Here is a 22,140-nt window from a genome sequence, read left to right as displayed (position 1 = left end):
CATTAAAGTGTGTCAAACATTCAAAAAAATAAGAAATCAGGAAGGGGGCCAACAATTTTTCGCACCACTGTATATATATATATATATATATATATATATATATATATATATATATACTGCCTTGTGAATGTATGAACTGAGATCTGTATTAAACATGCTCACTTCTCCTCATTACTACAGATAGAGGAGCTAGCCAGCACTCTCTCTTACGGATCCCGTTCATCCTCCCTGGACTCTCTGTCCAGTCTAGATTCTGTCCCTGGATCTCCACGCAGTAGTCCTGTTCCTCGAGGAGCATCACCGCTCCGCACCCGCTTCCGTCTGTCTGCTAAGAAGGCTTTGCTCCTGTGGGTTCGGGACCAGTGCCAGAAGTGAGCTTCATCCAGCTTATGCTTTCATGCACTGTGAATGTCAGACTGTTTAGTCTGTTTAATTTCCACACCGATTGTTCCTCTAAAATGATTGTTTTCTTTCTCAAGAGTTGGTTGCTCAGCCAGTGTGAGGGACTTTAAGTCCAGCTGGAGGAGTGGTGAGGTGTTTCTGGCCATTCTCTGCTCTCTCAGACCTGATCTGGTGGACCTTTCTCAAGTCCAGACCAGCAGCCACCAGGAAAACTTGGAGAGGGCGTTTCACCTCGCTGAAAAGGAGCTCAGAATTCCCAGACTGCTCGAGCCAGAAGGTAAAAGCTTTTAGCAGCATTATCCATTAACATGATCTATTTATAGGGTTTTTTTAACAAAGAAATAAAAACAATTTAATCATTTAGACATTTATTTTATAACTTTTTTTCTAATACAGTGGTTTTCAACTAGTTGGACCTTAAGGTGTCCTTAAGATGACTTAACATTATTTAAAATAAGGCAAAACAACTACGAGATATTTCTTATTTTAATTTACACCCTCAACAGCTGTTTTGAAAAACCTGGATTTATAAGGTAGCTAATTTAAAAAATGTGATTTCACTTGTGAAAAAATAAATTAATACATTTCTAAAACTATAAGCATTTTTATCATAAATATAAATGTTTCTACATTTTTGCAGTTACATTTTTCTTGCCAAGCTAAAATATTTTATTAGGTAGAAATTGTGAATACAAAATAGTTCTTTTCCAGTAGATTATGAACAACTGGAAAAGTCATGGGGGCTAAAAATATTTTTGTGGAATATGTGGTGAAAATGTTGGTCAAAAAGGTTGAGAACCACTGCTGGAAAATAGATAAACAGTGGATACTAAATAAATACTAAATACAAAAATACTATATATTTCCCAGATAATGTTTATAATATATTATTACAATAATAATATGATATTACCAATTATAATGATAGTATAAAAGCCAATTTAAATATGTCTATACAATATTTAAAAATATTTTTTTTTTCCTACAATATAAGCAAGTCTTTATACATGAAAATATACAGGAGTCATGTTTTGGGGCCCTGGGCATCAAAAAGTTTATAAAGGTTATTGACGGTTTATGTACATTTAAATTCTCTTTCCTCTCAGACATTGATGTCAGTAACCCTGATGAGAAGTCTATCATGACATACATTGCTCAGTTCCTGCAGTACTCCAACGATCTGCCCGTAGCTGATGACGATTTTGAGGTAAGACCACCTCCAACTGAAGCTCCCATCTGGATCTGTGCTTTTGCTGGTCTGCCTTTCTTTATTCGGTTTTATTTTCTTTCTCTTTCTAACCCCCTTTCCCATATTATGGCCCTCCAACTTGACTTCCTCCTACTCTCTGTTGCCCCCTCCTGGTTGGATGCAGCTTCAATCTCTACTCTTTCCCACATGCCTTTCTCCTGTCAACTTCCCTGCATACTTCACTCCTGCTGTGCTGGCCTCCCCACTCCAACAGGTACAGACATCCCAGAACGCTTGTGAATTCCTCCATGGTTTTCCTCTTCAAAATATCATTCCAGAATCAGCCACAACTTGTTTCAGCTTGTTTTCTGATTTGACAATCAATCTCTAATTCAATTCTATGTTTCCTGCCCTGTCCTCAGGCTTCACCCAGTCAGAAAGCCACAGAGATGAAATGCTGGCTAGAACGAGCCTGTCAGGAGTTATTGGGGGCATGGAATTCCACAGAGGGGAAGGGATATGCAGAGAAGTATCAGGTATGCTGAATGTAAAATGGTAAATCATCACTTCCTAATGTACAACACTCACTTTATGACAAGCCCTGAATGTGTCTATGTTTTTATCCGGCATTTCAGAACTTTGTGGGGACTTATTATGACCAGCGACGTCCAGTTATTCCAGTTCTCAGTGCAATGAGACGCTGCGCTAAACCAAGTGAGGAGCAGTTGGCATTGAGAAAGGCCTGGGACACCATGGAGGAGATGGTGAATTCTGCTGATTAAATATGTCATCAAATACTGATTTACACAGAAATATGAATTCGACAGTTCTGATAGTCTTGGGAATGGACTGGAATTTCCAAATAAATCACTAATATCATTCTTTACAACAAAACTGATTATGAAGTTATATTTGTCATGGAAAAACCTTATATCAGTAAATTTTCAAAATCGTATTTTCTTTAAACATAATAAATGCAGAAACAACCTTATAGCAGTATAACGTCCAAATATTCTTTGCTATAAATAAGATAAATAAGCATGGCAACCTAAATAAATAACTCACCTAGAAATTAAAAATACATTAAATGTAATTTATTACATTAAATAAATTAAAACCCTAATTAAATTAAATAAACATAACCTACAGTAGTCTAACTTTGTAATAAACCTGGCATTGTGTACTATGAATATTGTTGGCTGTGAAGAAAGTTTGCTGAATATAAAATCATAAATAAAGCTTATGTTGCTCCATTGTAAATCATTTTGGATAAAAGGGTCAGCTAAATGCATAAATATAAATGTAAATAATAAGTTCAGTTCAAATAAATATTAAATTATTTAAAATTCTGTAACATTTAATTAAAAATAAATATAATATTCTTATATATTTAATATATATTCTTAAAGAAATTATTTTTATTTCTGACATAAAAATTTGTGTGAATTTTTTTTTAGCTTTTTTTTTTAATGATGGGATCGGTAATATAAGTAATATTCAAATAATTAAATGGAAAAAAAATCTTTATTTTGCACACTTTCTTCTCCCCAGTTGCAAGAGTTCAGAACAGAGCTTGATGTAGGTTTGCCAGCCCCTCTGAACACACTGGGCCGGTGGCTCCAGCATATGGAAGCTGTGTTGTCTGAAGACAGTGGGAGCACAGAAGATCATGCACTTGCTGCCAGAGATGCCAGACACAAGCAAGAGCAGCTGAAGGTCAGGGTGTAGATGGGTATTATCATGCTTCACTGTGTATTTCTGAATTATGTGTATATTTTATGTTTATTCTTCTTATTGTTTCCTCAGGTCTTGGTTGAGGACTTAAGCCAGCACTTGAACACCCTTCATCACTATAGTAACACAGATGATGATGGCTGTCTTCAAGTGCCAGTCGAGAAGCTGGAGGAGATCAAGAGACGGTTGGAAAACAAAATCTGTTCAGTGCTTCCTGCTGAAATGACCAGCAACTGTAGTGTTTAGAACATCGGATGCTTGATCAGCAACAAACCAGCACAGTTTGCTAGTCTAATAACACTATTCCACTGCATGATACGGCTCGGTACGGCTCACTTTTGGGGGGGTTTCCACTGTAAAAAACACATAACACTTTTATTAACAACCACCTTGAGGTTCCAAGCAAGCTGTATCAGTACTTAAATGTGAAGCGTAAATACAACTGATTGGTTAGAGAGAATTGCCATTACCAGCATCATAGGATTTGCGACACAAGACACCAAACCCGCTAGGTTTAAATAGTCAGCAACAGCCACTGCAGTATCTTGCAGCAACTTGAAAAAAGAAATAGCTGTATCGTGGTTAGTAGACAAGGTGGCAACTATAACAAGCCAAAGTAAAGCGATCCGAGCTGAGTCGTACCACGCAGTGGAAAAGCGCCATAAGATGGTCTTTTCAGCAGCACCATCCCTCAGTTTCTCTTAATGTTGTCCTCTTCAAGATACCTAGGTTTGTTTCTAATGTTCCTCATTCTCTTTGATAGTTTCACCAGTGCCAGAGTGACAGCAAAGTACCACGGCATCAAGCTACAATACAGAGAGCAGATGCACCATGTTTATGACATGCTGGGACGTCTGAAGTCTAAGCTGAGCCTGTGGAGAGGACCTTACGGCTCCCAAGAGTCTGTGCACTCTCTGCTACAGGATTGGCATGTATGTGGCCCTATAGAGCAGTCATTGCTAATGGCTAATAACCTGCCATGAGTTTCCTTCACAAACGTCTGCAATCACTAGAAATAAAATGCTGTTTGTAGGCATTAAATAAACTACACCATAGTTGCATAACTTTTATTAATTAATTTTAAAAATTAATTTGAAATCTACAAAATGGAAAGTTTGAGTTAGAACATTTTGCAAGAGTATAAGTATAAACACAACAATGCTATAAAAGCGGACTGGTTAGTAGATGATGCGATGACGTTTCACGTCCAACAACTTCTGTAGTCCCATTTAACCACTTGTTAGTGACAACATTTTTCAAGACATGTAAAAGCTTAAAAACAAACAATTGTAAACAATGATTATATGCCTTTTAGGACACTGTTGACAAGCAAGGCCTGGTGTGGATGTTGAAGGAAGCACTTCATAAGCTGAAGGACACAGCAGTCAGTTACACCAACAAAGCAGCTCTGGGTAAGTTTATATTGTTGGCTGTTCAGTTATAAATGGTTTTTATGAAAGATAGTGCTTCTTCCTGTACTTTATGCCTTATTTATCTTTTCCAGCCAGCGACTCTCCTGTGGTAAACAGGCAGGTAAAGGAGGCCGATAGTGAGACGGGAGTCGGTACAGAAGCTGCAGAAGCAGTAAGATCCACCATGGAGCGTGTGCTGGCTGCATGGGTGTCCTACAAAGACTGCCTGTATCTATTACAGGCCTGCCTGGGGCAGGAGGGGCAATCAGAGGAACAGGGGCAGGAGGTACTGTAAAGCATTTGCCATTAAATACAGGATTCAGTATACAGTGGCCAAAAAAAGTGTTTGAACATCTAATTTGCACTTGAAATGTATGAATGTCATTTCTCTTAAGTTAGGGCATAATGTTTGAATGTGGTTGCTTTTTATCAGAGGTTCATCTGTCTTGTGATCTCTTTCATAATGCAGCACAAGCATTTATCCTCCAGCCTGAATGAGTGGAGATCACGTCAAGCCCAGCTAAATGAGGCGGGAAACTTTCTCATTGATATAAGTGATGCCTCCACCAGCCACTCTCTGACTGAAGAGCTCCGCAGACTGAACATACAGTGGGCTGACTTTATAAAAAGGACCAAGTTTGTGAGTTTTGTAAAGACAGACCACTCTAGTTTTCAGCAGGGTCCAAAATGAACAAAAATGAAAGCAATTTCTAGTAACTTAAAAAGAAACTTGACCTTATTACTTTAAGTCAGTTTGAATGACAGTCTGAGTGATTTAAAACAAAGAGACAAAAGCTCAAGCAGTATCTCTCTCAATTTGAATTTTGACAAACATTTTCAGTGAAAATTATTCCATTCGGGTATCTAAGGTGCCCGTTATAAAACTGACTGACTGACTTCTGTCACATGTAATATTTTTCATATTAAACCATCAATTTCAGTATATAATTTGACTATGAGAACCAAATATTGTTGTATTGGCAACAGAAAACACGATGCAGGTGTTTCTCAAAAAATATTCAAGGAAAAAGCTAAATATATCCCATTGTCAAGGACAGAAATAATGCAAAATAAAGTTTCATAGCTGGTAAGAAATATTTATTGCCGGTGAATTTACAAGTAGGTGTGGCAAAAGAGTTCATTTTGAATCCTGGTTATGTTTCAATTTAAACTTGTTCTACTTGATTGAATAAAGAGTTTTACCTTTAAACTGCCAAGACCCAGCCTTTCCTGATTCTCTCTGTAAGTTGCATAACTTGTTGGTGAATTGTTACTACTATTTTCACTTTCTTTGAGTAATACACTGACAAGCTGGAACTTTGGCGCATTGTGTTTCAAAACCACAGGAGCATTCTGTTTCATCCTTTGTGCTTGTTGTTCATCAAAGCATGTGCTTGCTCTTGTTCTTTGTCTTTTAACATTCTACACCCTTGAAAAGATTGTTATTGTTGATTTAAAAAAAAAAAAAAAAAAAAAGATGTTCTTGTTTAACAATTAAAGAACTTATACTATTGTAAAATGGCATGTTTTCAGGCAGTGGCCCCTCAGCCCATCGCTGCGGTCCCAGGGGTCCAAGCTGCTCAGTCCCTGATGCAGGAAGCCAGCTGGGTGCTTAGAGAGACTGTGGAGGTGTCATCTGGACCTCTACGTATTTACAGAAAGAAACTCCAGGTATTCTGATCTTTCTGTCCTAGCTGTGCTTCATACTGTTCATATTTTTATACTAGATATTTCTTCATTTATTTGTCTCTCTTAATTTTTTTTTTTCTTTTCCTTTGTCTTGACTGTTTCTCACAGTCATTCTTCCACTCTCTTGTCAAGGATATTCATGCTTGTCTTTTTTTTTCACTCAGGGCATAATTAAGAAGATGTCAGCGTTCAATTTGAACTCTTTGTCTCTGTCTCCAGACTACAAAGAAGAAACTCTCCAGAAACTCAGACAAACTCTTCCAGAGGTCAGGCAATATTCCTTTTAGGTTATACATATATGTATTGTAGATGTACAGTAAGAGACCATTTATCCAAAAATGAAACAATTTATTACTTGTCCTCAGTTATACAATAGAACACAGAAATACCATTTTAAACAATCTTCATGAGTCATCGAGTCTGTGAGTGAATAAATCACTCTTTTGAGTCAGTCCTTTCCAATTAACTGGTTCATCAGACTAATTTATTCATATTTTTACATATACATTTATTTGAAATAGGGCTGTCACAAAATCATATGTTTATTGAACAATTATTATGGCTAAAAGAATTCACAGTAAAAAAATGTATTGTAAAATATACAGAAGTTTTATGAATAATGTGACAAAATTAAATAATGCCATCAATAATATTCTTCAACAACTATTATTCTTCTTAACAAAAAAAAAGTCTTGTTAGATGGAAAAAGGATATATAACAAAACAATAACTTTACAAAAGTGTACAAAAACAAGCACTTCTACATGATTTTGTGCGCAGTAGTAGTTACATATTGCATCAAGATTTTTTAAGTTAAGGTGTAGTACTACCATCTATGTTGGAGTGTCAACCAACACTCTAAACACTTTGTTTCTTTAAAGAGAATAATTGATTTAACTAGGAGCTGAACAAAACTGTGGACATGTTTCTTGGCAGACATTTGAGACTTTGACCCGGGTGGATCAGGTGTGTGAGAGACTCCAAAAAGCGACATCTCTGCTCGAGGACAGGCTGGCTGAGCTTGAAAACTGGAGCACAGAAGCCCAAGAGGTCTGCCACCACCTAAAAGAAAGGCAGCATAGGGGCCACTGGGGGCCACATCCCAGGACTAAAGTGAGCAAAATCAAGTTATTGAGTTCATTTGGTTGATTAAAACCAAATGTTTTCACATTGTCGTCTCTTGTGATTCTCATTGTAGGGACTGATCTCAAGAGGTCTACATTTGGAAGGACAGGTGGTGACAGAAGGTGAGGACCTGCAGGTGCTTGTGACATCGGTGCAAAAGATCTCCTCCCTGCCTTACCTCAGAACATCAGCATTACTAGACCGACTGCAACGGAATGTCTTGCACTCTCAGGTGAATTTCATTGCAGGCCAGTATCAGTTAAGAAAAGCTTAAAATCATGATGTTGTAACTTCTCACACCCTTCTGTGTGTCTTTCAGGAGGTTACCGAGATGCTCAGTTCTCATGAAGTGAAGCGTGAAGGACACCCTAAAGGTGCACGGCCCGCTTCCAAGGTTTTCATACAGGCATATTCTCAGCCTGAATCCCAAATTGGAACCATTCAACACCATCAGATTGAGACATTTTCCAAAAGTTCCATACTTTCTCCAGAGAACCCAGAAGAACCTCAAAGCCAAGAACTCTATTCTTCCAAGCTGGAGTCTCATTTGGAAGCCACCAGTGGCGTACAGCCCCAGGTTCTCCCCCAGGATCATGATAAATCTCCAAAAGACCAAAGAAAAACTATATGCCAAGTACAACATGCAGAGCTCAAACAGCCTTTGCTGTCATCTGTTGTTGGCAGGAAGGTTCAAATGAAACCTCAGACCGAAGTTCAACTGATCTCTGTAGACTCGAGCCTAACCAGTAGCTTTGGACCATCAGACCTTCAAGCTGCCTTAGTAAACTCAAGCCAGAACAGACCCTTAGACCCTGTACAGGTTATCTTTATAGACCCAATCCATACCAGTGACTTCAGTCTATCAGAGCTACAGGTTATCTCAAGCCAGACCAGTGGATTTAGACCATTAGACTCTCTCCAAGTTATATCTCTAGAGTCAGGCCAAACCAGTGGCACTGAACAATCAAACCCTCTGCAGTCTCCATCTTCAACTATGTCCAGCCCAAGCACATCACTTACATCGGTTACCATGACTGAACTAAGAATGCCAGTCGAGCAGCATCTTGGTTCACCATCAAAATGGCAACCTCAAACCTCCTTGGTGACCCCACACCAAAGACAAAGGGTTCTGGTCAAAAGTCACAGTTTTCCTCAGCCCCATGAGCCATCACAAACTCTGCCTGTAACCTCTCTTGCATCCTGCCCAACCACTTTGTATACACCGGTAACAGTGACTCAACAAACAACACCAATCAAGCAGCACCTTGGTTCACCACCAAAATGGCAGCCTCAGACCTCCCTGATGACCCTACACCAAAGACGAACTGTTCTATCCAAAAGTCACAGTTTTCCACAGCCATCAGAGGGACCAGGTGTTCCCCATGTACCAGGACAGAATGAGGTGTATGCTAGAGCTCAGGCTTTGGCCAGGAGCAGACTGGATAAAGCCAGAAAGCACCTGCATGAACATATACAGGACGTAATCTCTGTGATAAGTGCAAGAGACAAATCTAAAAAACAAGCCAAGAAAAAACAGGTGAGGCCATTTAAAAATGTGTAGTTTTCAATCCGATAATTATTTGCAATCAAGGAATGGATAAAAAAAACAAAATTTTTTTGGTCAAAACACATACACCTAAGCTGTTAATGACTGCTGATATTTCTTTGGTTCTATAGACAGTGTCACGTCTTCTCAGGCCTGCAGTGTTGGAGATGTTTCTAGAAGCTGTGAAGGGAATGGGGGATTTCTGCTCTGATGCTCAGCTCAGAGACATGGACCTCCTCTCTCAATCAGTCAGGGCCCAGTGGGAGGTAAGAGAGAGATCATGGTCCTTCTAGCTTTGCATTAGTGTATGCTGTAAACACAAACCATCAGAACTGGATTGTTGTGATTGGTTTAGGTAATGCTTGCGAATTACTATTTATATTTATACGCCATTTATGTTTTCCTGAAAAGTTTTAAAGGTGCATTCTGTTTGGGCTTTAGTTATCGTTAACATTTTGGGTCACTTCATTTTTGAACATGGCAAAATACAATGGGGGTTGACCCACACAGTGCATAATTAAAACATGTGGACATGTATGGACATAGTTATTATTATTATTAATAAATCTTGAATTAGGCATGAATATGTTATAACATTACAGTTATATATACTGAAATGTGATACAGTGCATGTATTTAATCTAGTTTGTTTTTTGTTTACTAACCATTGGTATATTCTGATACTGGGTAGATCAGCTGGCTGGATTGACCAATGCCACCATGGTTCTTATGTGACTTTGTCCCAGCATTAATGATTAAATCATAGCATCTTTTGATGGATCTACCATATACTGTATATCACCCTGTCCTGTTTAGTCAGTGCAATTCTGTGTGTGTGCAGCTAACACATTCCTTAATCTACAAGCCTCTGCATGTGAACATAACTGCATTAAGTCCAAATTAGTCTTTTCTTTGCTCAGTACCTGTAACTTTTACTCGCTACATGGATGTTCCATCAGTTTATGAGGTTTATTCCTGTCCATCAAGTCTCTGAAAGTTCTTAAACCTTATTTAGTAGTTTTTATTTAAACCTCAGTTTTATCATTTTATAATCATCAAGGGTTGATTTTGTTGTAACTGGGATCGTTTATTGACTGCATGCATGTTTAGACAGGTTGATATAGATGGTTACTTGTTTTCCTTTCATCTATATATCACATTTTGCATGCATTTCTCTCTAGTCACAACCAGTTAGCCAAGTTAGCAAGCACTCTTTCGAAATGGCCATTATGCATACACTACAAAGACTCCTTTGCTGACCGATATTAACTCCCATTAGCATAAACCTTGATGTTCATCCCCAAACCGTGATTGGAATACATTTTTTAAATATGTTTTGTGATAGACAGATTTTTATTTCATTATATCATTATTGTCAAAGAGTTTGGAATTAGTTTGGTTTTGGTTTACACCTCAGGTATGTGCCACAGCAGCTGAGCGGTCAGTGCATCTGGAAGCCTTGAGAAGAATTACAGAGAGTCTGCACCCTGCAGAGAGTGTTCTTCTCAGCACCACCCATCGGAGAACAGACACAAAGAAGGTGGAGAATGTTCAGTGCTGCACAGACTCCAGAAGTGACTTGGCACCATGCCAGGATGGGTACGTAAGAAACAGTGTGGAACTTTTGAGGTTATAGAATTAAAATATCTAGGCTATATTATATTAATTATATATATTCTGATACAGTATATGTTTTAGAAATAAACATTTAGTAAACACATGTAATAGTAGAAAAAATCTATTTCAAATAAATGCTGTTTTTACTACAGCTTTTTCAATATTGACAATAATCATTTTTATGGAGCGCCAAATGAGCATATTATTTTAGCATATTAGTGATTTCTGAAAGATCATGTGAAACTGATGATTAAATTAAAAAATTAGAAAATAGTTATTTTAAATTGTAAAAATACTTCACAGTATTACTGTTTTAATGTATTTTTGATCAACGCAGTCTTAGTGAGCATAAGAAACTTCTTCAAAAAACATATAAAACTATTAACAACCCCGAATTTTAAATATTATTGCATGTGTTTTTAAAAAAAACTCTGTCCTTTCTTATAGACAGTCTAAACTAACTGTTGTCTCTTATGTATTTGTGCTTGTGTACAGTACATACCTCACAGTCATAGTATACTGTATGCATAAATACATTTTCTTCAAGTGTTAGGTTTAGTATATAGTAATTATAGTTAGCTTTATATAAATGTTTATAGTACTATATAAGTAAACATGCACGTGTGTGTTCACAGCAGGGGGGGAGCAGTCAGGGATTGTGTCCTGCTGAGGAAGACTGTACAGCTGGATGACCTAAGCATCGACCACTCACAGGTACACGTGATCATGTGCTGCATGTCTGTGTGCGTGTGACATGACTATCTATCTCTTTTTGACCAATGCAGTATTTTTTTTATTATTCTTTCTCAGTCTCTCACACCTGCATGACTTTACACTGGCAGGTACTTGAGCATCTGTGAGCTAAATATCTGCGCAGTGTTAACACGGCACGTTTTCTTTGCATGGTCAAGTTTGCTTGTAGCCAAACACGGAGATATAACTTATGAGAACTTTTCAGCTCTGATTTGACGTTGTTAACCTTCTTAAGCACATGGACAGCTCAGAGGAGACTGGCTAGGGCTGCTGAACACTGTATTGGCTTGTTCTGGGGTCATTTGACCCCTACTTATAATGACGCTGTGTTCTCTCTCTCATAGGGTGTTGTCCAGAACAACATTGTGGTGATAAAACAGATACCAGAGAGGATCGTCATTCATCCCTGTTCAGCACAGGAAGAGAAGGTTACCACAGAGGAAACTCAGAGCAGGTAAACACTTTTGATACAAGTGACTGAACCATCAAGAAATGGATATATTTCCCTACTCTGTCAATACTATCTAAAGATGTAAAAATCAAATATAAAAAGGACCATTCTATATGCAACTTATATGCTGCTACCATTTAAAATGTTCATAATGATTACTTTATGAAATAAATACATGTTATTTATTAATTAAAATCTAGAATATAATCCTTATAAAACATTTTATGTACACACTTTGTATATGCATTTTTCCCCTTCCAGCTACAGTGCTGTTCAGTCAGTCTTCCAGTTGCAGCTGCTTAACAACAGTCAGCAGCTGGGATCAGAGTTTCCCATCAGCCCCAGCAGCAATGCCAGTATCTCTGCTGACTCACTGAGAACTCAACTCCAGCACCTACTGGTTAGTCTCCTCACCACTTTCCTGCATTTGGGGTGCATTTTGTATACAAATAGCTGTGTGCTCATTTAGGCTCTTAAGAACCGGACAGAGGATCTGTGGCGTGAGTTTGAGCTTCAGTATTCCCAGAACTCTCAGCACATGGAAGATGGCTGTAATATGGAGCAGGAGAGAACTCAGCTTATTCAACAGTGGAAGGAACAACAGATGTGCTTTCAGGCCAGGTGAGACATGTAGTCAATCCAGAATGCAGATAAACTCTGTGGATAAGGAAAAATATTAATTATAATAATTTCTCATTCATTTCTGAAAAGTATGTATGGAAACAGTTCAGAGTAAATAAATATAAACTATTTTGTCCAATATTCAACTTCATTGAAATCTATTTTCAGGCCTCCCATGTGGAGCTCTATTTCTGTGGTGCACAGAGTTGTTGTTGTTTAAAAGCTGGTCCAAATTTGTCACTTATAATGTTTCATGACCATGTTGCAAGGGAGCTTGCTAACTTTTGGAGCAGAGCTACTGTTAGCCAAAAGTATAACACTGTGTCTACACCAGACTTGAGCAGCGCGGTGCAACACAAAAAAATACTATAGAACCCATTATAATCATGTATGCTGTCTACACTGGATGTGACATGACAAATCCCTGACAGTAAACTGATGCTTGTCGCGTCCACTGACATACTAACACAAAGTTAGAATTGCAATGGTTGCTTGACTTTAGACATCCTCAAGCTGTTGCATACAGTGTAGACACGGTGTAAGTGGCACAATAATAATGTTATTTTATACATATGTTGTTCAGGGTGAAGTCCCTTGAAACTGCGGTAGAGCTGCTGGAATCTGCAGACATTCAGATGAGACTAATTTCTGATCAGATCAAACAGATTATTCAGAAACCTCTGAATATTAGAAACTTTGCCATTGCTGATCCCACAAATCTACATGAATTTTTCTGTTAAAATGTCCAGCTTGTGGCTTCTACTTGTGCTTGCTCCCCTCAGAATCACTCGGACAACTGTAGATCTAAATATTTTTCTCGCTGTTAAAAAATCAATATTTTTCTATAATATTTGATAAATTTAACTTTTAAAAATTTTTAAAAGTTGAAAATGCTACAAATTACTAGGATATAAAATATTTGATAACCTAACAAAAAATAATATTTGTATAAGTTTACCTTTAAGAAATGTTTGCTTACTCATTCAAAGCATACATTAAAATATTTGCATAATGTACCTTACATGGACTGATGTACTTTGCATGTTCAAACTGACTTCTCTGCTCTTTGTTCAGCGTCTAGATGACAGTATCGAGAAGGAGCTGTTTCTGCTTAAGAGTGACGGTTCAGTTAGTGATGCTGCTCATCTGAGTCGCATTGAGCTCCAAGCTTTTCTTCCTCTGGAGCAAACGCTCCACAACCACACAAAATGCTTGGACCAGCAAAGACAGTGTCTGAGAAAGAGTGAATCAGCCCTGGTGGGCCTCGTGAACCTCCTGTCCCATCTCCAGCAGGTGAATGCCAAACTCAGTGCAGCTCACAATGCATCAGATCACAGTTTAGTCTCATCCGGCAAAGTCTTCAGCAGGCCAGGGATGAATCGGTTCAGCTAGACCAATTGCTGGATGATGCTGGTATGAGAATAACTCTGGATGATAAACCGGGCAGTTGTCATGAGATGGTTTCAGCTCTGGCTCTGCGTGTCGAAGAGGTCGAGGCCAGACTGGCTTTAAGGCTGAAGCAGTCTGACAGAGGAGGGAAAGGAAGAGTGGAGGGAGAACAGAGGGACAGAGCGTTCAGTAGGAAGAGGATGGGCCTGCAGGTCACCCTGAGGGAGGTGCTGACAGCACTCGAAAAAAATGGGCTGAAGGAGCCCACACTTCCTGCACTACAGCACAGGTCAGCAGACTTTAAAACAGGACTGCTTCTCTGTTTTTTTTTTCTTTCTTTCTTTGTTTTGCATGCAGTATTTTCAATGATAAATTAAATGAATTTAATTGCAGGATTGCTTCTTTTTCCTCATGTTTTGCATAAAACAAATTAAATGTGCTTTAGAAATAATTTAATTAATTTTATATCGTATATTGTAATTTTTTAATTAACATTATTAGTACCTTTATAACTTTATTATAACAAGGTGCTAGTTATGGTAACTGAAATAACAGTTACAATATACAATATAAATAAAAATACAATAAATTTTTCTGCATTTCTAAGCATATTTAGTTTAACTCTAATTTAATTTTAATTTATACAAAAACAAGTTACTAGTTATGTCAATTTAAATAACCATTGTAATATACAATATAAAATAGAATTAACTTTCACCACAGTGTGTATAGACATGTATAATAATGTCATGATTGATGCATGAGTGCTTTCTCACAGTAACACCTATATTTGATCCATTTCAGATAGTAAAATGTGGAATGACTTCTGAGAATTTTCTACCTCTAAACTGGTTACAATAAAGGAGTCGATATGCCTCTGTCTCCATCTCACCAGTGTCTCTCTCTTTCTCAGGTTACGCTTCTTGACAGAAATGGAGAGTAAACTGGTTGCACTACACTCAGAGATTCAGGATCTGAGAAATACTTGTGCACAGACAAGCACCTTAGACAGAGGCATCAGCGAGCTGCAGGCGCAATGGGAAAATGCACACAGAGCAGTCACAGAGAGGTGACGACAAACACACATGATTGTTGGAAAGCTCTTTGTGAAATGCCATTTTTCTGCACATATTGCAAAATTGACCCACTGGTTTCATGCTTCTGTTTCAGTCGTGAACAGTGTGTCTCTCTGACTGAACCACTGAAGAAGTTTCAGAGCTGCCGAAATCACTTAGGCAGCACTTTGCAGAAAGCAGAGCAGACTATTGGTGATCAGGCCTCCTATATGGGCAAAGACAACCTGCAGCTCTTGATCAGTAAGGTACAAAGTTACTGGAAAATACTGGGCACAGGGCTTCCATTCCTGGTGGACTGCAGATGGCAGTATTAACTGTATCATTTTAGATCATTTTTAATTCTAACTGCAGATTGATATTTTGAAAAATGTATGTATAACATATTCATTATATAAATCTGGAGTCAGAATGAGTATGAATAAATGCATGCCTATTTATATTTTGTGTGTGCAGGTGAGCTGTTTAAAGTCAGATCTTAGTGGTCTTGTGGACGGGGTGGAGGAGTTAAGATCTGTGTGTCGACAGCTGCAGTCTCTGATGAGAAGGATCCCAGACTGTGCTGACACTCCATTTGAGAGTGAGGCTGATTCCCTCATGGACCGCTGGCTTGATGTATGTTCCCTCAGTAATGTAAAATTTCTCACTATCTTTCTCTTATAATGTACAGTATTGGCATTAACCTGCTATTTCAGGTGACTGAGAAGACAGACTGTCATCTGGACAACCTTCAAGCTGGCTTTTCTCTTTGGGAAAAACTCCTACTGTTGGCTGGAGAGGTGGAGGGCTGGAGCACCCAAAAGCTGATGACACTTGCTCAGTCAAACCCCTTTCAGACAGAGCAGGACGTGTCTGTCATGGAGGTAAAACCTTTGTTAGTTGATAAACAATTTTAGGTATAACTTTCAAATACACTTATTTTAGAATTGGAGACCAATGTTAAATATTTTGGGTGTTAAATGAGAAAAATATATCATTATAATTTGTAACTTGTCATCAAGAGAACATTTATGGAAAAGAAACATGATATTGTTAGTGATATTTACATTACCGTTCAAAAGTTTGGGGACGGTGAGATTTTTCTTTGAAATAAAGGACGTTAAATTGAACGTTCTCTTAATCAAAGAATCCTGAAAGAGGAAAATATGTACCATGGTATATATATACATATATAAAACTTACTAACCCCAAGCTTTTGAACAGTTTTGATTGTTTCATGTGTATATTAGACTTACATAAATGGTAAATTCTTTGATTAAAACATAAATATAATTGTTTTGCACAGGATGAGCTCAGGACTCAAGAGGAGAACATTGAACATTTCCATCGCAGATCATCAGAGATCCAGGAGCTTCTGCAGAGTCGCGAGTTCCCACTGGAGCTGCAGGTGATTTACAGACACATCAGCCACTTTTCACAATGCTAATTTATTCAATTAATGCTAGAGAATGTGTAATGACATTTGTATGCAAAAATGATGTGATATGCTGTGTTCTGTAGGTAAACCTCATGTATTAGTTAGTATGAACCATACTAGCTCTTTAACAAATCTTCAAATTTCAGCAAATTCACTAGTTAATTTTTACAGGTGATTGAGAGCCAGCTGAGAAAGAAGATGGCAGAGGTGAAGGAGCTCTTTTCTGAGGCCAGTGATGTTTTCAGACAGCTGGAAGCTGCCAAAGGGAAGGTGGCGTCTAATATTGCAGATCACCTGTCCTCCATTCAAACCATCACAAATGCACTGACCTCACTGACCACATCTGAAAGCCCACATGTCCTCAACACAATCCAGGTGAAGGTTTATGCTTTAAGACTGAGCTGTGAACACAATCAAATGTAATGCAGCTGAGCAGCGAAGTTCAGTTTTGGCCAATTTTGGTTACATTTGCTCAATGGCTCTGTCACATACTGTACTTGAATTTAAATTCATTTAAACCCTCAATCAGTTTAGCTAAAAATGTTTTTTGATGAGCTAATCCTACCATTTTGACTGACAGGGGTTATCGGAGAAGCTGCAAGCAGAGGCAGAGCAGGCTGATGCATTATTTCAGCAGATAAATCTTCTGGCCAGCATTGCAGGTCTAGAAAACCTGCAGGTGCTGGCTGAAGATGGAGCTCAACTTCAAGAAAGCATCTGCACTCATAGAGAACAGATAACAAACAATAAACACCAAAATCGACCAACACCAAAATCACACAAAACCCTAAGCACAACAAAAAGTCCATCAAAACAGAAGATACTGCGCCTGAGATACAGTGTGAATCTAATGGTAAAACAGAGGAACAGTCACACAGAGGCCACACACAAGATCCTCTTCTTGAGTTGAAACACTTCAAAGAGCAGGCCTGCAGCTGGGCCACTGAACGGCATCTGAAGGTTTCTGAGGATGAGAACGGACAGATCACACTTGAAGAGAAACTCACAGCAGTGCAGGTAGTTTTCTTGTCAAGGGTATGTTTGTTCTCAAAGGGAGTGTGTGTTTTTAAAGTGGCCTGAACTGAAATATGAAATTTTTTTTAGCTTTGAGAACTAGAATCATTTAGTTTCTTCACAATTAGGTTAGTTGTGGAGTCTCTTTTGCACAGGAGTTGTTTGGGAGAAAAAATGTTTTGAGTGGTTTTGGTACATTTAGGGCCTCATCACAAGCAACAATTTTTTTTTTTTGAAGTGAGAGGCTTCAGTTTCTGCTGATATGACAGTTTCCTTAACAGCAAACCAAAGATTTTATATAATCCTTGTTTAGACTGACAGGACAGCTGATTTGGTGGTTGCCTAGCAACATGAAAAAAACACGGAGCACTGCTCTTTTCTAAATGAAAGAAAGTCAACCAAAAAAAGGCAGTGCAGTGAGCCTTGCATTTTCAAACCTGAGTTTTCTATCTGATCAGGGTCTTGTAAAGTACAATTAAGCAACATCAGGTGCCTTTTATTGTTCCAAACCTGTATGACTTATTACTTTCTTCTGTAGAACAAAGAAAGAGGATATTTTGAAAAATATTGAAAAAAAAAAAATTACATACACATAATTCAAAAAAAAAACAACACTGGACCCGATTGACTTTTATTGTATGTACAATACTGAGACATTTTTCAAAAAAATCTTGTTTTCTGCAGTAGAAAGTAAATCAAACAGGTTCAGAATGAGTTGAGGGTGAGTAAACAATGAAGAAGAGAAATCTCTTGTCTGCAATTATTCATGGACCGTTGCACACTTGCTTTTTCTTTCTGGGTCTGGTTTTGGGGCTGCTGGAGAAATGTCATTGAGTGTACCACTGTGGTGTGGGCACAGAATCATTCTATCCTAAAACTTGCTAAATGGAGTACCCACTCTGCTCTGCGTCTAGGGTCATTAATGTAGTATGGCACCTCATTGCTTTTAAGTGCTTGTTTTAACCTGCTCTCTGAGAAAAATACTGGATATTCCTTGTTTTGCTTTGTGGCACATTACTTAAACCAGGTGCATTTCTGATGCCATAGCTTATCTTTAAACTACATTATCAGCATTATTCTGCTATGCCTAATGGTTTCTCAGGAAACAGTTTACCTAGAGAGTTGGAAAATGTGGTACAAAGGGGTAGTGCACATGCTGATGCCATAAAGTAAAAACAGTAATATTTTGAAATATGATTAAACTTTAAAATGACTTTTGTTGGAGTGAGTGAATTGGAGATAAGGTAAGATGGATAAGATGCAACTAAGTTACAAAGAGAAGATAAGTTACAGGGGCTGTCCCATGAATAGTTTTAAATGTTAGAATCAAAATTTTTAGTCTAGTACGTAAATGTAATGGAAGCCAATGTAAGTTAAAGTATCCGGGGCTATTTCATAGGTGGAAAAGTGCTGTTTTATTATGGGCATCAAACATCAATTACAGATCAAAATTAACACCAAGATCGCACACTTGAGAGGATGGAGTAACTAATACAGTCAGTAATCAAACTGGAACAATTAAATGTATGCAAAGCCATTGACATACCAACAAATAAAAGTTCAGTTGATTGATTTAGGCTATTTAAAACAAGGACAATTTGAAGTATGCAGGATTATAGTTTTATAAATAATTAAATAAATTAAAAAAATCATATAACAAATGCCCAGGAGTTGAATAAATACACATATATTAATGAATTAAGTTTATTAATGTTGTTGGGTCATAGTAGTTACGTTTTGTTTTGCAGGTTGCTGCTGACAGTGAAGTGGACATAGAGCATATGGATGTAAAATTCTTGCCAACAAAGGAAGTAAGTAAAACGGAAGATATATCACTTTGTTTAGAACAACAAGCAACCAAAGATGTTGAGAACCTTCCATCGGGCCATGACACAAATAAGCAGCAGTTCATGTCTGGATCTAAAGAGAGGAATGAAACTGGATCTGTACTACGAGAAGATGACAGCAGATTTACTCTTAGCTCATCCTGTGAATCACTAAAGCCTGTCTTTACCATAGTGCTTGACTCTGATCTTACCAAACCCAACCAGATCCCACTGACACAACCTGTCCCAGCTTCTTCAACTAAATGGGATACTGTTTCAGTTGTTCATGATGGGACTGCAGAGACATCAGAGGATGGCTTGAAACTCTTGGAAGTCAGACCAAATGTTGATGTAGCCGTACATGAAGAACATGCTGTAATAAGCTCTTCTGATGAACCTGTACATTTATGTGCTGATCTTTCATCATCAGAAGAGCAGTTTAAAGAAAACAGCCACACTGTTAATATTGAACCCACTTATTCTGCTCTAGACCTTGATTTCAGGCCTAAACCAGAGAAGGACTCATCTGCTCAAGCATTTGACCCAATGCTTTTATACCCAGAAAAGCATCAAGCAAGCTCTGGAACTGCTAAGAAAGTATTTACCATCATCCTGGATGTTGAAACTGCTACATTATCATCAGACAGGTATCAGTCACTGCAAGACACACAATGTACAGGTCCTGACGACTCAACCACAGATGAATTCTCCCATTCAGATGTAAAAAGTCAACAGAAGAACCCATTTGGTACTGAGAAACATGAAGGCCGAATGGCTGAACTAGGTCTTTCAGAAAAGTCCAATGTGAAATCAAGTAGCTCTGAAATGCAGCCAGGACAGAAGGAAGCTCCACTTATCCATCCCCAAACCCCTGAGATCATGGAGAATGACATTCAAAAAGATGAAAAAGAGAAGCAACATGAAGTCACTCAAGGCAGTGAGTCAGGGTCTGTTGTTCACCCAATGTTGGAGAGTCATGACAACAACACCTTTGAAGAGCCTTCAAATGAAGCAAACGCACTTCAGAGGCCTCCAAAAGTTGCTAAAGGTAGGAAGAAAAACCGAAAACCAGTTAGTGTAGAAAAAGCAATCAATATCAGTAATAAAAAGCTGAGCACCTGTAAATCTGAACAAAAGAACACAGCTCACTCAGAAAGCCTTCAAACTTCTGAGGTCAGGCTGCCGGACGCCACAGATATGGCCTGTGTCAGCACAATGACTGTGTCTTCAGACTTCAGTCAACCAAACACTGCAGAGCCATTGAGTACAGAAGACAAACTAACAGTGGACACTGTGCAGAAAGAGACCTTGAATCAAACTGAAACAGAGGATCGACATTTTGAAAACATTAGCATCTCACTTGCCAGAGACGCCCATATTAGTACCACAGATACGGTTTTAGCAGCAGTAGAGACTGTACAGTCAACACATACAGAGTACTCAGAACTAACGCCAGAAGATTCTTCATCTGTTGTGACAGCTGACTGTATAACACAGTTTTCTACCACAGTCCCATCAGAGTTACAACTCAGCCATGCTGAAGCTCAGAGGACTGAGGATTCAGATGACAGTTTCCCTTTGCAGGTAAGATCCACATAATTGTTTTATATAAATTCTTCAAAAATATAGGCCAATCTATTGCACGTCTCATGTGAAGTCACTCAGAAAAACCGTGGTGGTCATGTTCAGTACCTGAATGAAATGTTTTATTTTTCAAGCACTTTTAATGTGCCTTTTTGTTTTTCAATACCTTTTGAAACTTACTTAACGATTCAGGAGGACATCATTTGTAATATGGCATATGGGTAGTGAACTAACAGTGCTTTTGCTACAAGCAGAAAATAATTTCTTTTCATGTTCAGTTGATGCCTTTTCATTTTACGTTTTACACCATTCACAGTTCATTCAAAGAAGCAAATTGTAAAAGAATATCAGTGAATGAAAATCATTGAAAGGAGTTTAAAAGCTCTATAATCTGCACTAAGACAATTACATTCATTTTCTTGTTTGTAGTTGATGTAGGATGCTCATGGTTTCAAAAAATGATCTAAAAGAACTTTCGTCATCTGAATGTGTCATAATTATTCCAAGCTGTGCAAAAGACTGGCATTGGCCATTTTTATTTGCACTCAAAGCAGTTAGTTCAACATTTGTGAATGTTGTTTCATTGCACTTTTTGCCATTGGAGTTTAACAGTCATATTAGCCCAAAATATTATCTGTTCTATTCTATTCTATACTAACAAATACCAACCTATTATAAACCATAATATTCTATTCCCCATAGGCATCATTGCTGTATCATTCCATGTGTTGGCATTCTAATAGATTTAACCCTGTAGCCTTAGCATGGTTACCGTATATTGTAGCACTAATCCATTTGCTTTGATATCAGGTTATGCAGTATTGTTTCTGTGAGCAAAACTTCATTAGGCTTCATTATACCAACTGCATTCTTTTAGCATTACTTCCTGCAGTACCACCTCCCGAGGTTGTTTTAAGCTTGAATGCACACCACGCCTTCAGAGGGAAGACTCAATTTCCAACTTGGCAGCATTCCTTGCTCTTCTGACTCCGTGACTTAACGAGTCAAAACCAGTGCTGTTTCCCTTTTAAATTAGCAAACAGGTGCAAGCAATGTTGTGGTGAAAAATTTCACTGAAATATAAACTGACACTTGCTTTATTGTAGTATGAAAAAATGCACAGAGCCAATTCAGATTCATCTGCCGGGAGCAAAACGTCCCAAAACAGAGGATCAGGAGCAGATGGTGAGGATCAAACGAGGCATGCGGAGCAGCCTACTGGGACACGTGTGTGGGCCACTTTACTGAACACCATCTCTAATGCTCAGCCACTTCTGATCACCAATCACGGTACTGAGG

At 38.2% G+C, this 22,140-nt stretch overlaps 1 protein-coding gene across 1 annotated transcript in view; it reads left to right on the top strand.

The window, feature by feature from the left end:
- LOC109072450 (nesprin-2-like) overlaps positions 1-22,140 on the top strand; it is an 82,562-nt gene that overhangs the window by 10,213 nt on the left and 50,209 nt on the right. Inside the window, 35 exon segments of the mRNA XM_042777242.1 lie at positions 181-371; positions 480-679; positions 1,509-1,609; positions 2,014-2,126; positions 2,217-2,355; positions 3,143-3,307; positions 3,398-3,510; positions 4,089-4,257; positions 4,641-4,737; positions 4,830-5,023; positions 5,207-5,377; positions 6,271-6,408; positions 6,591-6,692; positions 7,362-7,538; positions 7,624-7,782; positions 7,870-9,087; positions 9,228-9,362; positions 10,514-10,695; positions 11,349-11,427; positions 11,811-11,920; positions 12,179-12,317; positions 12,387-12,538; positions 13,122-13,276; positions 13,614-13,883; positions 13,886-14,216; positions 14,841-14,996; positions 15,098-15,248; positions 15,457-15,615; positions 15,696-15,863; positions 16,286-16,387; positions 16,589-16,792; positions 16,998-17,172; positions 17,175-17,434; positions 19,180-20,841; positions 21,948-22,139. Of these exon segments, the coding sequence (XP_042633176.1) occupies positions 181-371; positions 480-679; positions 1,509-1,609; positions 2,014-2,126; positions 2,217-2,355; positions 3,143-3,307; positions 3,398-3,510; positions 4,089-4,257; positions 4,641-4,737; positions 4,830-5,023; positions 5,207-5,377; positions 6,271-6,408; positions 6,591-6,692; positions 7,362-7,538; positions 7,624-7,782; positions 7,870-9,087; positions 9,228-9,362; positions 10,514-10,695; positions 11,349-11,427; positions 11,811-11,920; positions 12,179-12,317; positions 12,387-12,538; positions 13,122-13,276; positions 13,614-13,883; positions 13,886-14,216; positions 14,841-14,996; positions 15,098-15,248; positions 15,457-15,615; positions 15,696-15,863; positions 16,286-16,387; positions 16,589-16,792; positions 16,998-17,172; positions 17,175-17,434; positions 19,180-20,841; positions 21,948-22,139 (8,229 nt within the window).

Source organism: Cyprinus carpio, chromosome A20, assembly GCF_018340385.1.
Source record: "Cyprinus carpio isolate SPL01 chromosome A20, ASM1834038v1, whole genome shotgun sequence".
NCBI classification, from domain to species: Eukaryota; Metazoa; Chordata; class Actinopteri; order Cypriniformes; family Cyprinidae; genus Cyprinus; species Cyprinus carpio.
The sequence above is the reverse complement of the archived record's forward strand: the minus strand, read 5'-3'. Positions and strand labels throughout refer to the sequence as shown.